Genomic DNA, 13303 nt, shown 5'->3' with positions numbered 1-13303 from the left:
TGCTCAGGTGAATGTCAGGATTTCACCTGACAGCCCACCCAGCCACCCCACAGGACCCAGCATTCCATGGCCACAGCGTGGAGCATCCCTTACTGGATCCTGCAAACCTCAAGGCTCCCAGGCTGGGCAGGGGCTCCCCAAGCTGCAGCATTTTAAAGCTCTGAGCCCTCAGCTCAGCTGCAGGTGATGATGTTGATGCCCAGGCTCATCCCCATTCCCAGTGGCACCAGTGCAGCAGCCCCAGCTCTGCCCCTTTTTACCCAAAACCATGCCCCCTTGCTGTGCCACAAAGAGCAACAGACCCACAGAGGTTTCCTTTAAAGAGCTTTATTAGCTGCAGCAGGTCTGATGGTGGCAGGCTGGGGGCAGCGGGGGAGCAGTGCCCCGGGACCCCGCTCTCCCTCCCCATAGCTCCGTCCCAGTGGCCGTGGTCACCGCGGGGGCATCAGGGATGGGCTGTGCTGTTTGCACTGACACAAGAGCCCGTGGGCCAGACCCTGCCGGGGCAGTGTGGTGCTGTGGCCTGGGAGGGAGGGATGCTTCACTGAGAGGGGGCCGAGAGCCACGGGCAGCGGGATGGGGCCAGGGTGGACGGGGCTGGCGGCTGAGAGCCCCATCCTCTGTGAAATGCGAGGGGAGGAGGAGTGATGGGTGCAAGGGGCCAGCTCCGATGGCACACCTTCCAAGGCACACACTGAGCACGGGCAGCTGCCTGGCTGAGCGATGCCAGAGCGTGCCGGGAGGCTGCCAGGAATGTGCCGTGCCGTCCTTCCTCTGCTGAGCTCAGGCCTTGACGTGCTGGGGGCTGCGGGGCAGGCAGGGGCAGGGGGGATACACACGGGCTGTGGGATGGAGGCTGGAACTTAGATACGCACTGTGGGGCTGGAACCGAGCAACTAAACGGGGCAACCTACGGGAAGGGGCGGCTGGGGCTGCGAAGCACAGGGGAGGGCAGGGAGGGTCCCGTGGGCAGGAGGGTCCCCCCGGGCAGAGCCGGGACACAGCACGGCCCGCGGCACCACGGTGGCAGCGGGCAGCGGGCGCCCACCCGCACTAGGCCGGGGAGATGGCGACCACCACGGGTGGGCACACGGCCTGGCCCCGGGCACAGCCCCAGCGATGCCCCCATGGCACTGACAGGTCCGGCTCCCGCAGCAGGCCGAGCCCTGGCCCCGCTGCGCTGGGGAGAGAGGGAGGTGCTGAGGGGAGCTGGACAGGACGGGGTGCTGGGGCCAGTCTCTGGCAGGGGGTGCGGGACCCTGGATGGCTCCGCTGAGTCCGGGCCGGGGGGGGCTCCTGCGTCCCCCCACACCGCCCACCTACAGCACACAGGAGGTGTCTGCCGAGCGCTTCTTCAGCTCCTTCCCGGCTTTGTGGTGGTGGTGGTGGTGGTGTGCGTGGGCTGAGCCCGGCGAGGCGAGCTCTGCCAGGGGGGCCTCCCGCAGCTCGGTGTCCTGGGGGTGCCCCGGGCCCCCCGCTGCCTCCACCCGCAGGTACGCCTTCACCTTGTGGTGCCGTGCCTTGCCGTCGCTGGAGTCGATCACCCGGCACTCGTAGGTCCCCTCGTCCTCCAGCTTCACTCGCGACAGCCGCAGCTTGTGGGAGATGTTGCTGCCGACCACCTTCACCACCTGCACCGGGGCAGACGGGCAGTCAGGGGACCCCCAGGGCTCCCACCGCCCCCCAGACACCCCCAGTGTGTCACCACTGCCACCTCCCACCGTGTGCCACCGCAGCCCAGCCTTGTGCTGGGAGGACACGCTAAAGGTTGGGGAAGTTGTTGTGGGGGGATCCAGCCCCAGCCGGGGCCCACAGGATGATGGAAGCCCTGGCTCACACCCGGCCACGCAGGGCTCAGAGATCGATGCGGAACCACGCTGGCTAATTAGCTTTTCTACCAAATTGATTCGCTCTCAGCATTTATCACCCAATGAAATTTAAGACTTACTCACTAGCCAGAGCCGCAGCTGCTCTGGGCTGGGTCAATAAATCAGATTTATAACCCACCCCGAGGCCCCTGGCTCTGTTCCCTATAATCACACTGGATGGCAAAGGCCGTTTTTCTACTCGCCGCTGCATTTGTTAGCTGAGGATTTTATGATGTTTGGAAACACCGCTGGAGAGGGGCAAAACCCACCCCAAACAGCACAGGGATGCAGCGTGGGGACAACAGCCCCTCAATGTCCCCTCAGCCCCTCACTGCGGGGGCATCCAGTGCTGGAACATGAAGACACCTGCCCACAGGTGTACACAGAGCATGTACAGACACATGAGCACACACAGGCTGCTGCACACCGTGCAATGCTGAGAGGCAGTTGGTGCCACAGGTCACAGCCAGGGCCACCCCAAACAGCGTCTCAGGGCTTCCCAGTGGCCATGTGCAGCCGTGAGCCCCAATCCTGCATTGCTGGAAGTGTGGGTCTTGAGGGGACAGGAGCTGCCAGACCCTCGTGCAAGTGTGCCCATGAGACTGTCATGGGAAAAGAGCTGCAAAAAAACTTCTTCATTGGGAGAGCCAGAAGTCACTGAAATTAATGGCTGGGAAATTTAGAACTAATAAAATAAAACCCCAATTTGCTGGTGCCACCAGTGGCCATGGAGCTGCTACCCAGCAGGTCACTGAGCCTCAGGAGGGAAGATTTTATGACCAGCCATAACTCCTGTGGCTCCACCAGCACAGACAGGGCAGTGACAGCTCTCACTGCCCACAGGAATGGGGCAGAGCCCTGGCACGGTCAGGATGGGCAGATTTGCTGTGCCCAGCCCCAGCTCAGCCCTCCAATGTGCCGCTGGATTCAAAGGGGGAAAAAATAAACCCAGACCCATCATGTTTCGTTTCCCTTCATCCTTACAAAGCATCTCCAACACCAGGTGTGTTTGGTGGATAGCACACGGCCAAGGGGTGCCTGGCACAGTGGCTCCTCCTTGGGATTTACACCCCCCCCTCACTGTTTGACTCTGCTGTTTGTTCCCAGTCACCTGCTGTTGTGGCTGTACCTTAAGTTCCATCAGAACCGCCCATGCTCGTTTACCTCCTCCATTCCATAAACACTTAATTATCAAGGACATTTGAAATAACAACAAACAAAAGAGGTTTGAAGCTCCAGCCTCTCCCTGCTGGCTGGATCTGGAGGAGGCAGCAGCGACCTCGAATGATTCAAAATAAATCCTGGTTACGCTCACACACCCATCAATTCCATCCCAGCGTGCAATTAACTGCCTAATTATGCTGAAACATGCACTGGTTGAGCTGAGAGGGAGTGCTGGCCCCAGGATGGCTCCATGCACCCACTGTAGCCCCTCTTGCCCCTGGAGCAGGGCTTGGGGTGGGATGTGGGGAGCAGCAGCCCCCCAAGCTCAGCAGACAGGGTCTAGCAGAGCCCAGGCTCTGGCTGCTCCAGCAGCAGTCCTGGAACTTTGCTGACTGTGGGGCACGGAGCCACAGCACCCTGGTGAGGAACAGATCCTGGAGGAACCTGCTTAGGTTTGGGTATGGATTGTGGGTGCCAATTAATCAAAGGGGACATGACCCCTGGAGAGGGATTTGTTAGCATCAAGAGAATCATGCACTGATCCTGCAGATGGGTGCTGAAAGGTGGTGCTCTCCCTTGGGAAGGGTAGACTGATCCTGGGTGTGGGTGACACCCATTTGAGAAGCTGCAGGTGCCTGACCAACCCCATCCCCCCTTGCTCACTCAGTGAAGGAAAAATGGAGGTGCCAGGAAGGGCTACCAGGTGACAGTGGGAAGCTTTCCAGCACTGCTCTGCGACTGTGACACCCCCAAATGCAGAGCTCCCCAGGGCAGGGAGAGCCAGAGAGGCACACACCTGGCAGCAGAAAGCCAAGAGTGTTTTATTTAACTTATTAGTGGCTCCTTATTCTGCTCACATGAGCCTAAATGGCTTTGGGATGCTAATCCACCGAGTCAATTGGATTATTTTATCCCTGGCATTAATGTGTCACCCAGATGCCAAACAAGGCTCAAGGTCCAAGCTGTGCCTCTTGGTGCCAGGGAGAGCAGGGCAGCCACCCCTCATCCCGGTCACCCTAGGATCGAGCCAAGGCAGACCCAGTTCTCCCCCTTGTGTTCCCAGCCCAGGACTGGGACCAGCAGAATGTCCTGGTGAGCCCCCAAGTACAGCCCCCCTAAAGACCCATCACCCAAACTCACGCTGATTTTTGTCGCCTCTTTCCCGGGCTCCTCTGGTGGTGATGATTTCAGCTGTGGATAAAGCAGGGTAGGGGGAGACCAGAGAGGGAAGAGAAATGATCAGCTCAGCCCACCAGCCCCTTCCCATTGCCAGGATGGCTGGCCCAAGCAAGAAGGAAGAGGGAGAAGGGGCAAGAGAGAAGAGACTGCCCAGCCCCAGCAAAACCAGGCACCCAGGGCAGATGAAGCCACACTGGGCACCCAGGATGGGAAGAACCAGCAGCAGCACAGCAGCCAAGGAGCATGGGGTGCTCACCCAGAGGTCCCACTGCTCCAGGTGCTCCCCACAGTCCAGGAATGGGGATGGATCCCTGTAGCATCACTGCTGCAGCTGTGACCCCTGTCCCTAGAACCTTGTCCCCATCACTGCCACCACCTGCCCCGTTGCCACCAATCTTCCCCTCCAGCAGCCACTGGCTGTGCATTCCCAGTGCCTCCAACACCCTTGACCCTGTGCACCCTCGACCTCTGGCAGTGCTTCCCCCCATCCTGGCAGCACTGCCCTGAGGCTTCTCAATTTATGGCAACACCAGCAGCAGCCCTGCCAAAGACACTACAATAAAGGCTCATTAAAATCCCCAAAGCTGTTTCCCATTCTTTGGCCCTTATCTCTGTGCGAACAGAGAGAGAAATGAAGAGAGGCTGTTTGCTGGACCAATACGCAGGGAAACAGGGGACAAGGGAGGGATGGAGGGTGCAGGGCCAGGAGGGATGAGTTGGTGATGAGATAGACAAAGGCACAAGCACAAAAACAAAGCCTCAGCCTCAGATGAGTCCTGGCAATGGGCCAGGCAGCCCCTTGGCTGGGAAGGACAACCAGGACAGCCCAGCCCCACTGGCCCCGCAGCATCCTCAGTGCAGCTGGACATTGAGCAGCCCATGCAGCCTATTAATTGCACCACAGGACCCTCAGGCTGTTCTCTGTCAGAGCAGAGGGTGAAACCCTGCCCTGCAGGTCCACTCAGCACCAGAGATGCTGCTGCGGGTTGGGGTCCCCCACCAAAACCCACCAGTGGCTGCAAACAAATCCCTTCCCCACGGAAAGTGCAGGTGAGGGCTCTGCCTGAAGGGCTCTGCCTTTCCCTGCTGCTGTGGAGGAGGAGGAGGATGAGGGGCATTACCTGACTGGAAGCCCACGTCTGTTTGTCCGTCCAGTCCTTGTGGTTGCGGACATACCACCACTGGATCTCAAGGGAGTAGGAGGGGGAGCCGCTGCCGCGGAAGGAACACGCCATCTCCACATCCTCACCCGCCTGCGCCGTCATGTCATGAGGGGTCTCGGTGAAGAGAGCTGCTGGAGACAGAGCGAGGGCTGTGGGTGCCCGCGGGACACAGCGCTGGCCCAGTGAAGGACAATGTCTCCAGCCACACAGGCAGAGTCAACAGGAGTGCCTGGATCCTTCCCTGGCCGAAAAGACCCAGCCTCCACGGCAGAGCAGACAGGTCCCTGCCATCCCCAACTTCTCCTTTCCCATGCCAGTGTCCCCTCCCCACCCTGAGCAGAGCTGTGCCCCCCACCCCCCTGCCCCCCCAGCACTTTGCAAAGGGCAGTGGGGGGAAAGGGAGGAGCTGGAGCCTGTGGTCCCCTGTTCCCACAGCATCCCTCAGACTCCTGCCCCAGAACGAGTGCAGGACCTGCCACACCTCTGAGGTGAAGGAAATAAATAGAGCATGATGGCATCTCACTCAGATCAGGACATAACTGAAAAACAAATCCTCGTTTAATGCGGCCCCAAACAGGCTCCCACACGCCATATGGTTTACTTTCCTCACTCAAAACAAATATTGTTCGGAGATGTAATTAGAATTCTTTTCATCTCCTCTGGAGAGACTGTTGTTCCTCCCTACAGACGGCCCCAGTGTGCAGGGCACGGGCAAGCGCTGCTGCCAGATCAATGCAGCGGCTTCTCCATGGCCCGGCACCGGGACAGGGCTGCCAGCCCCCTGCACACCCCAGGCACTGCCAGGCTGCCCTGTGCCTCCTGTCCTCACTCACCACCTCGTGCTGCCGGCACTGCCGGCTCACAGCCACAGTGCAGGTCCCATCGCAGCCACCGGAGCCCTCTGGGACACACAGCCTGTCGGGAGCAACACTCTCTCCAGCCCTGATCCCTCTGAAAACCAATTATTATCAGGCCAGACAAAAAGTTAATACCTCTAATATCTCCCTGTCCCTCTGGACGCGTGGAAATCCCATCCACTTATTGCTTTCCTTTAATCCATCTCAGCAGGGAACAGAGGAAAATACCCAACACCGGGGTTTACCGAGGCGGGGTGTCCTGGTGGGGTTCCCAGTGCTGTTCCCACATCCTGTTCGTGCAGAACCCAGCGCCAGCAGCCACATGGATTCTGTGCCAGGGGTGGAGGGAACCCCAGGCAAGGGAACAGCTCTGGTGACTGAGGGCTGTGGGAGAGCAGGGGGTCTTCTTGGCACAGGACAAAGGGTTCCTCTGTGCTCCAAGCTACAGTGGTGCTGAGGCTGTTGTGTCCAGTCATTATCCAACACTCACCACCCATTCCCTGGCTGCAGCCAGGATCAGGCTCTTGCCCCACGGAATTTCTGATGGCAGGAGCAATGGCCAAAGGCAGTGGGTCCCAACAGAACCTGCACCAGCCCCCCAGACACCACAGCTCCAGCAGTGCAGGGGCATGGTGATGGCCTGAGGGCTCCAGCCAGGTCCAAATTCCTGTGAACACAATTAAAATCTGCTCTCACAGAAGGGAATTTGGCAGATAAGCTGAGAAAAGGCTGGATTGAATCAAGCGCCTTCTTTCTTTCTGATTTTAATTGGGAAGCGTACGTATTAATTAACTCCAGAGCTTAGCCACCTACAAGCACATCCAGAGGAGCAAAGATGCTGCAGATGGATACTTGAGGTCTTTGCTGGGGACACATGTCTTTCAGATGTGTCCTCCAGCAGCACCATGTGCCCTCTCTGATGGATGCTGCAGCCCCTGGCCCTGCCTGGACGGAGGTGACTCACTGTCCCCCAGCTCTGCCCCTCACAGGGACACAAATGGGGACCAGGGTCCCCCCAGGCACCCCCTGGCTGGGCATGGACCCTACACTGGATTGGTCAAGCTGCCCGGACACTGCTCCTGTGAGCACTGACCAGCTCTGGTCAGTGCCCTGTCCCTCCAGCATCCCTGTCCCCTGCCCACCCCAGCCCCATCCCTGTCCCCCCACTGACACTGGAGCACATCCCCACAGCCAGAGGGAGGGGACTGTCGGGGGCCGCTGCTCCGTGTGCTTTATGGCCTGCTACCTGTCATAAACTGAGAACACCAGGATCGATAAATCTTCCAGGAAATAAAAATCAGGGGAAATAAAATGAACTCAATGGGGAAACACAGATAAACAGAATTGAAACCGCCTGCTGGGACGGCTTGGTGCTCTCATAAACCAGAAACAGACGGGGTCCCTCCCTGCGGTGAGCACCATCCCTCACCTTGGTCACACTCTGCACGGGGAGGGGGCTGTGCTGGGCCAAGAGCAGGTCGTGCATTGATTGCCCTGAGTACCTGGAAATGACCCACAGATCCCTGCTCTGTCCTCCTGCCTCATCCATAGACCCCACCAGCACAGAAAGCTGCAGCCCCCAGGAGCCTCTCCAGGACTCTGCCTGCTCCCTGCCATTCCAGAGCTGTGCCAGCTTCCCTGGCCCCCACCACAGCCCCACAAGGACAACACCGGAGCAGCGCCATGGGCAGCAGCTCAGGCTAATTGTTGTGTAAAGAGGTACCGGAGGACAGTGAAATATGCATTGGGCATTTGCAAACGCCTGTTAATCACCCGGTCAGCCCAAGCTGCTGCTCTGGGAAGGATTTTTTTCCCTAAGCCGGGAGTCAGAAGCCTCTTTCTCTGCCCAACAGAGCTGAAGACCCTCACTGGAGCTCCAGCCGGGCTGGTGGGGTGACAAGCACCAAGCAGGAGGTGGGGCTGGGGCTGGCTCTGTCCCACGCTGGGCCGGGACAGGGGCTGGGGGAGCTGAAACATCTCTCTGCTGCTGCTCCTGCCCACTGGAGTGTCCATCCAGCCCCTGCCCTGCGTCCCTGGTGTGGGGCCAGCTCTGACCTGCTGGGTTTGTGCTGCACCTCTGCAGGAAAAGCAAACGTGTCCAACAGAATCCCGCACCATTGACACTCTCCCCAGGCAGCCACAGCCCCTCCGGCACCGTCCCCTCCCCAGACATCCATGACCCGTCCAGCACCCTCCCCTTCCCAGGAACCCACGGCTGAGGGACAGCGACAGCCCCGGCTTCAGGGACACCATGTCCTGCCGACAGCAAAGGCACCTGAGACACATCCGGCACACGGACTGGGCAGGGACCCAGAGACAGATGGACCCCCCTGACTCCCACCCCTTGACACGGCCTGCCTGAGCAAGAGCCGTCCCGGGGGATCGGGAGGCACAGGAGTCCGGATGGATTCGGGAGCGGCCTGGGCACTATCCCAGTGCCTGTGTGACCCACACTGTCCCCACCACGGGGACACGGGCTCCGCCAGAGGCTGCTGCACAAGTCGGGCTGCAGCCTCCCTCCCCTTCCCTTCCGCCGCTACCAGCTGTGGATGCGTCTCCTCCTGACAAGCCTGCGAGCAGGGATGCTGACCCCGGGGCGCTGAAAACACATCGCGGTGCAAACCGCTGCATAAACACGGCGTGACGGCCGCGTCACTGCTGAGAGAGGGCAGGTGGCTCCGGCCCCGGCAGCCGAGCGGGCAGAGGACTCGGGCGAGCGCTGCTCTCCTCCAGCCATCCAGACATCTCCCTTCCCACGAGACGCGTCAGGCTGGAGCGGTGCGGCCGTGCCTGGGGCCGGGAGGCTCTCACCACACGCTGGGGATGGCAGCTCCGTTGCTCTGCCCCTCTTTACAGTCATATGAGCAGCAGAAGGAGCTCAAATTTGCAGCATGTGAATTAAAAACAAAAAAAATCCGCCTAACTCAGTGACTGTGATCAGGCCAGAGCTCACCTCACCAGAGAGCTGGAATTAACCTTGAAAACTGCAGGTATTTACAACAGTGCCCCATTGCGCTGGGCTGCCCCAGCTCCTGCCCCCAGTGCTTCCCATTCCCCTAATATTTAACCTCCTCAGCAAGAGAGAAGTCAGTGGTGAGTCTCTCCAGTCTGGCCCTGGCTACAAAAAGCTTTGCCACATAAGGGGACTTGCTGCTCCCATCTGGTTCCTGGGGACTCGCAGTTCTCAGACAATTCCCTCCCAAGGGGCTCAAGGAAGAGCTGTTATTTGATAGTATAAGTAGCAAAGCCCTAAAACGGCCTTTTTTTGACAGCTCCCAGTGGGGCTCCAGCAGTGTGTGCAGCCAGCCCGCAGCCACCACTCTCTCTGGTGCTGCTCTCTGCCAGGGGATGGTTCCCAGCAGCCAGGGGAGGATTCTCAGCCAAAATCATTCAGCAGGAGTGGTCTCACACCCAGCACCCATAACATGAGCCACCAGCACTGGCAGCTGCTGCCGAGAGCTGCCCTCATCACACACAGACACTGGTACCATCCCGCAGAGCTGGCAGCGCCTGGTGCTCATGGACACGGCACCCCCCTGCCCGGCTCTGCCCACCCCATCACTGCTGAGCTCATCCCAAGCCAGCTTCACACAGAGCACACGATATAATCAGCAATGCACCCGTCACAACGGAGCCCGGCCAGCATCCCCTGCTCAGCCGGGCACCCACCGCAGATGGAGCCTCAGGGAGGGAGCCGTGCAGGAGGGGAAACAGCTATGGAACAGAGGAGCTCGGAGAGAGCCAGAGCTGTGGAGGATAGGGCCAGTCTGTCCCGAGGTGCACAAGCTCCACTCACACCATGAACCAAAATCCCAGAGGAGCCGTGAAGAGCAGAGGGCTCAGCAGCTGCCCACCCCGGAGCATCCCCTGATGAAGGAGGCAGCAGAGCAGAGCCTCCAGCTCCCTGGCCCACTCCAGGTCCTCACTCCAGCCCTGCCGTGCTGCCCACAGCTCCCAGACCGTGTGCAGCCGTGCCGGCTGTTGGTTGATTCCTGCCTCACTCACAGGGAACGTTATGATTAAAATTAGCTGTCACTGTCCTAACGTAATAATTCCCAGTGTCTGGCCCGTCGTCTGTCAGCCGCTTCAAGGGAAGAGAAAGCCCAGACGTTTGATGAGGAGAGGTGTCAGATGTAATTGCGTTGAATGACTGCACGAACAGCAGCAGGAAAAACACATCGCATGGAGAATTCCCACCAGGAAGTGTGAAAAAATCCGGCAGAATGCAAAGTGTTTATGAAAGTAATTGATAGAATAATCACTGGGGTGTGCGGGAACGGAGCAGAGCAGCGCCCTGGGGAGCCGGGGCACCGCTCTCTCCAGCCTCCAGCCGCGGCTCTGCTGAGGCGAGGCGATATCGCCTGTACACGGTGCCCGCAAGGAGCCGGGCAGCTCCTCCTCACGGCACGGCTCCCCTGCCCCGCTCCAGAGCCGGCAGGCTGGGAAGGCGGCTGGAGCTTCCCAGCCAGCGCATGAGAAAGCCGATGGCAGCAGCCCAGCGAGCACAGGCTGCAATGGGGGGCATGAATAATTGAAGGCACCAGCCTGAGGAGAGGAGAGAAGGGGGAGAGGCAGCACTGTGGGTAGGGAAGGGATGGTGGGAAGAATCCTGCGGCTCAGATGCTCTCACAGGGCAGTTGGAGCCCATCCTGGCTCCATCCTTGCCAAAGGCAGAGCCTTTGTTATGGGGGCAGGTAAAGGACTTTCTTTATGACTTTTCTCTCCCCACAGCCGTGGCTGCCCTGCGAGCAGAGCCTCGCTGCCCACTGTGGGGTGGCAGGATGGGGGAGCCGCCCCAGGGGTGCCCATGGCCGCTCGCCGATGCCTGCGGAGCACACGCTGCTCCCATCAATTCCCTCACTGCATCCGGCGTGGACAAGTTAAAAGGAAGAGTGAAGGCACTCCAGGGCTGTGCCAGAGCCTCGCGGTGCCGTGGAGGCTCCTCCAGGCCTCCAACACCGGGCAGAGATGGCAGCGAGTTCTGGGTGCTGCCTGATGCGGGCAGAGCCCGGCAGGACCTGCCCGCGCCCCCCAACCACAGCCGAACCCATCCCGCTGGCCACAGCCCCTCTCCCTCTCCACGTCTCCAACCTGCTGGACTCTCGTGGTGTGGAGGGAAAGCTGCACCAGCCAGTAATGAAATGATCAGTCTCCAATCTGCTAAACAGCGATTTATACAGGTTTTCAGCACACACAGCTTTTATCAAATTGGTATTCACCTACTGAACACAAATGGCTTATTATACATGACCCACTTATTCACTGCTTTTCAGTATCGTTAATAAAGGTTTCTGTTGTGATTAAGTGAGTTGCTGCAGAACTGCTCGAGTACCAAGCTGTAATGTGGCTCCAAAGTGCACTCGCCCTCCCAGAATATTTCATCTCCTTGGCTCCCTGTTCCCTCGCAGCGACCATTTCCCTATTTATTTGCCTATTGCTGAATTTCTGAGGGGAGCAGCGGTGGCTAATGGAGGCTCTTCACCCACCTTTCCGTCTGGCATGCCAGCCTGGCAGGTCTGGAAACTCTCGTGCTGTGAACCCCCAATGCAGAGGCTGATCGTCCCTTCCCTGGGCAGGCAGGTACCTGCCAGCCCACGCACTGCTGCGGGACACCACAAACTGCGGGGCACCTCACACCATTCACTCTGGCACGGCCCGAGGCTTCGTGTGCCTGGAGGCTCCTCGGGGCACAGTGGGTCCCTCCGCACACGGGAGGCCCCGGAGCTGGGCGGGGGGAAGAGCTGGGACCCGGGCAGCCAGCGTGTCCCCGTGGTCACTCCTCGGGCTAAGACTGAACGTGTCCGCGTCGCTCCGCAGGGAACGAGGAGGTTCTCAGAGCCTCCTCCGAGGGGGCTTGGTCCCCTGTCACCTTCTCGGTACCCACGAGGGAGCTGTCCCTACGCCAGGTTCCTCGCCGGCGGGTGCAGGATGCAGGAAGAGGTTCCACTTCCCCAACCCCGCTGGATCCCATCGGGCTCGGCAGCACCGACCCGCCGAACCACCGTGCACCGGAGGGAGCGGGAGGCGGCGGGGGAGCCCCGCTGCCGGGGCGTGGGGCACCGCACGGCGGGGCGGGCGGCGGCACCGGGAAGCGCACCGGGAGGCTCACGGACGCGGGGTGCGGGTGGTGGCGGCGACACCGTGAGACACACGGAGACGGGGTGCGGGTGGCTGCAGGCACCGGGACGTGCAGAGCCCCCCGACTCGGCAGCCCAGCGGCCAAAGCAGAGGCCGCCTCCCGGGCTCCGGAGAGCGGCGGAGCCCAACCCCAGCTCGCCCCGCTGCCCCCCACTCTTCGAGCCGCCGATGCGACGGACAGCTACACGGGGCTGCCCTCGGTGGCGGAGCCCGACCGGGACCCCCGACCCCCCGCACTCGTCCCGCTGCCCGGGCAAGAGCCGCCCCGACCCGCCGCCAGCCCCAAGAGGCACCGAGCCCCAGGAGCTCCCGTCGCTCAGTCGCCCCCTTCCCGACTCCGAGCCGCCGCCTCACCGCTGCCCGCCGCCGGGGCGTCCCACGGGGGGTGCCGGGAGGCGGCGCCGAGCTGTAGGTAGAGCCCCAGGTAGTGGAAAATCCCCAGGGCCAGGGCCAGGGCGCCCATCTTGCCGCGGGCGCGTCCGTCCCGGGGGCGGCGGCGCCGCCGGGCCGAGCCCTGTCCCCGGGGCTGCGCCGCGGTCCCGGCGCCGCCGCGCTGCGGAGCTCTTCCCTCGCGCGGAGGGCGCCGCGCGCCGAGGCGGTGCCGCGGCTCGCCCGGAGCCTCCCCCGCCCGGCGGAGGGATCCCGGCCCGCGCGCACCCCCAAGTTTTTTTCCCACGGTTCATTCTTAAACTGCGCGGGGCGGGGCCGGACCCGCCGCCCCCCCCGGGACCCTCGGCACCACCGGGACCCCTCCGTGCTGCCCGCCGGGACCCCCGGCACCACCGGGACCCCTCCGTGCTGCCCGCCGGGACCCCCGGCACCACCGGGACCCCTCCGTGCTGCCCGCCGGGACCCCCGGCACCACCGGGACCCCTCCGTGCTGCCCGCCGGGACCCCCAGCACCGCCGGGAGCCCCCCGTGCTGCCCGCCGGGA

The 13303-nt window shown here is 61.3% G+C and overlaps 1 protein-coding gene across 2 annotated transcripts; it reads right to left on the bottom strand.

The window, feature by feature from the left end:
• Nucleotides 1-311: 311 nt before the first annotated feature.
• Nucleotides 312-12925, bottom strand: VSTM2L (V-set and transmembrane domain containing 2 like). Of its 2 annotated transcripts, none has more exons than XM_015647048.3 (4): nt 12724-12925; nt 5333-5502; nt 4173-4223; nt 312-1631 (listed from the first exon to the last, which is right to left on the bottom strand). In XM_015647048.3, exons 1-4 carry the CDS (start codon nt 12830-12832, stop codon nt 1320-1322), a joined length of 642 nt encoding a protein of 213 aa, XP_015502534.1. In that variant the 5' UTR covers nt 12833-12925; the 3' UTR covers nt 312-1319. The 2 variants fall into 2 exon arrangements, with proteins under 2 accessions (XP_015502534.1, XP_015502533.1); XM_015647047.3 differs by having other exon boundaries at nt 5333-5505; nt 12724-12924.
• Nucleotides 12926-13303: the final 378 nt, after the last annotated feature.

The sequence above is a fragment of the Parus major genome, chromosome 20 (genome assembly GCF_001522545.3).
Source record: "Parus major isolate Abel chromosome 20, Parus_major1.1, whole genome shotgun sequence".
Lineage (NCBI taxonomy): Eukaryota > Metazoa > Chordata > Aves > Passeriformes > Paridae > Parus > Parus major.
The sequence above is the reverse complement of the archived record's forward strand: the minus strand, read 5'-3'. Positions and strand labels throughout refer to the sequence as shown.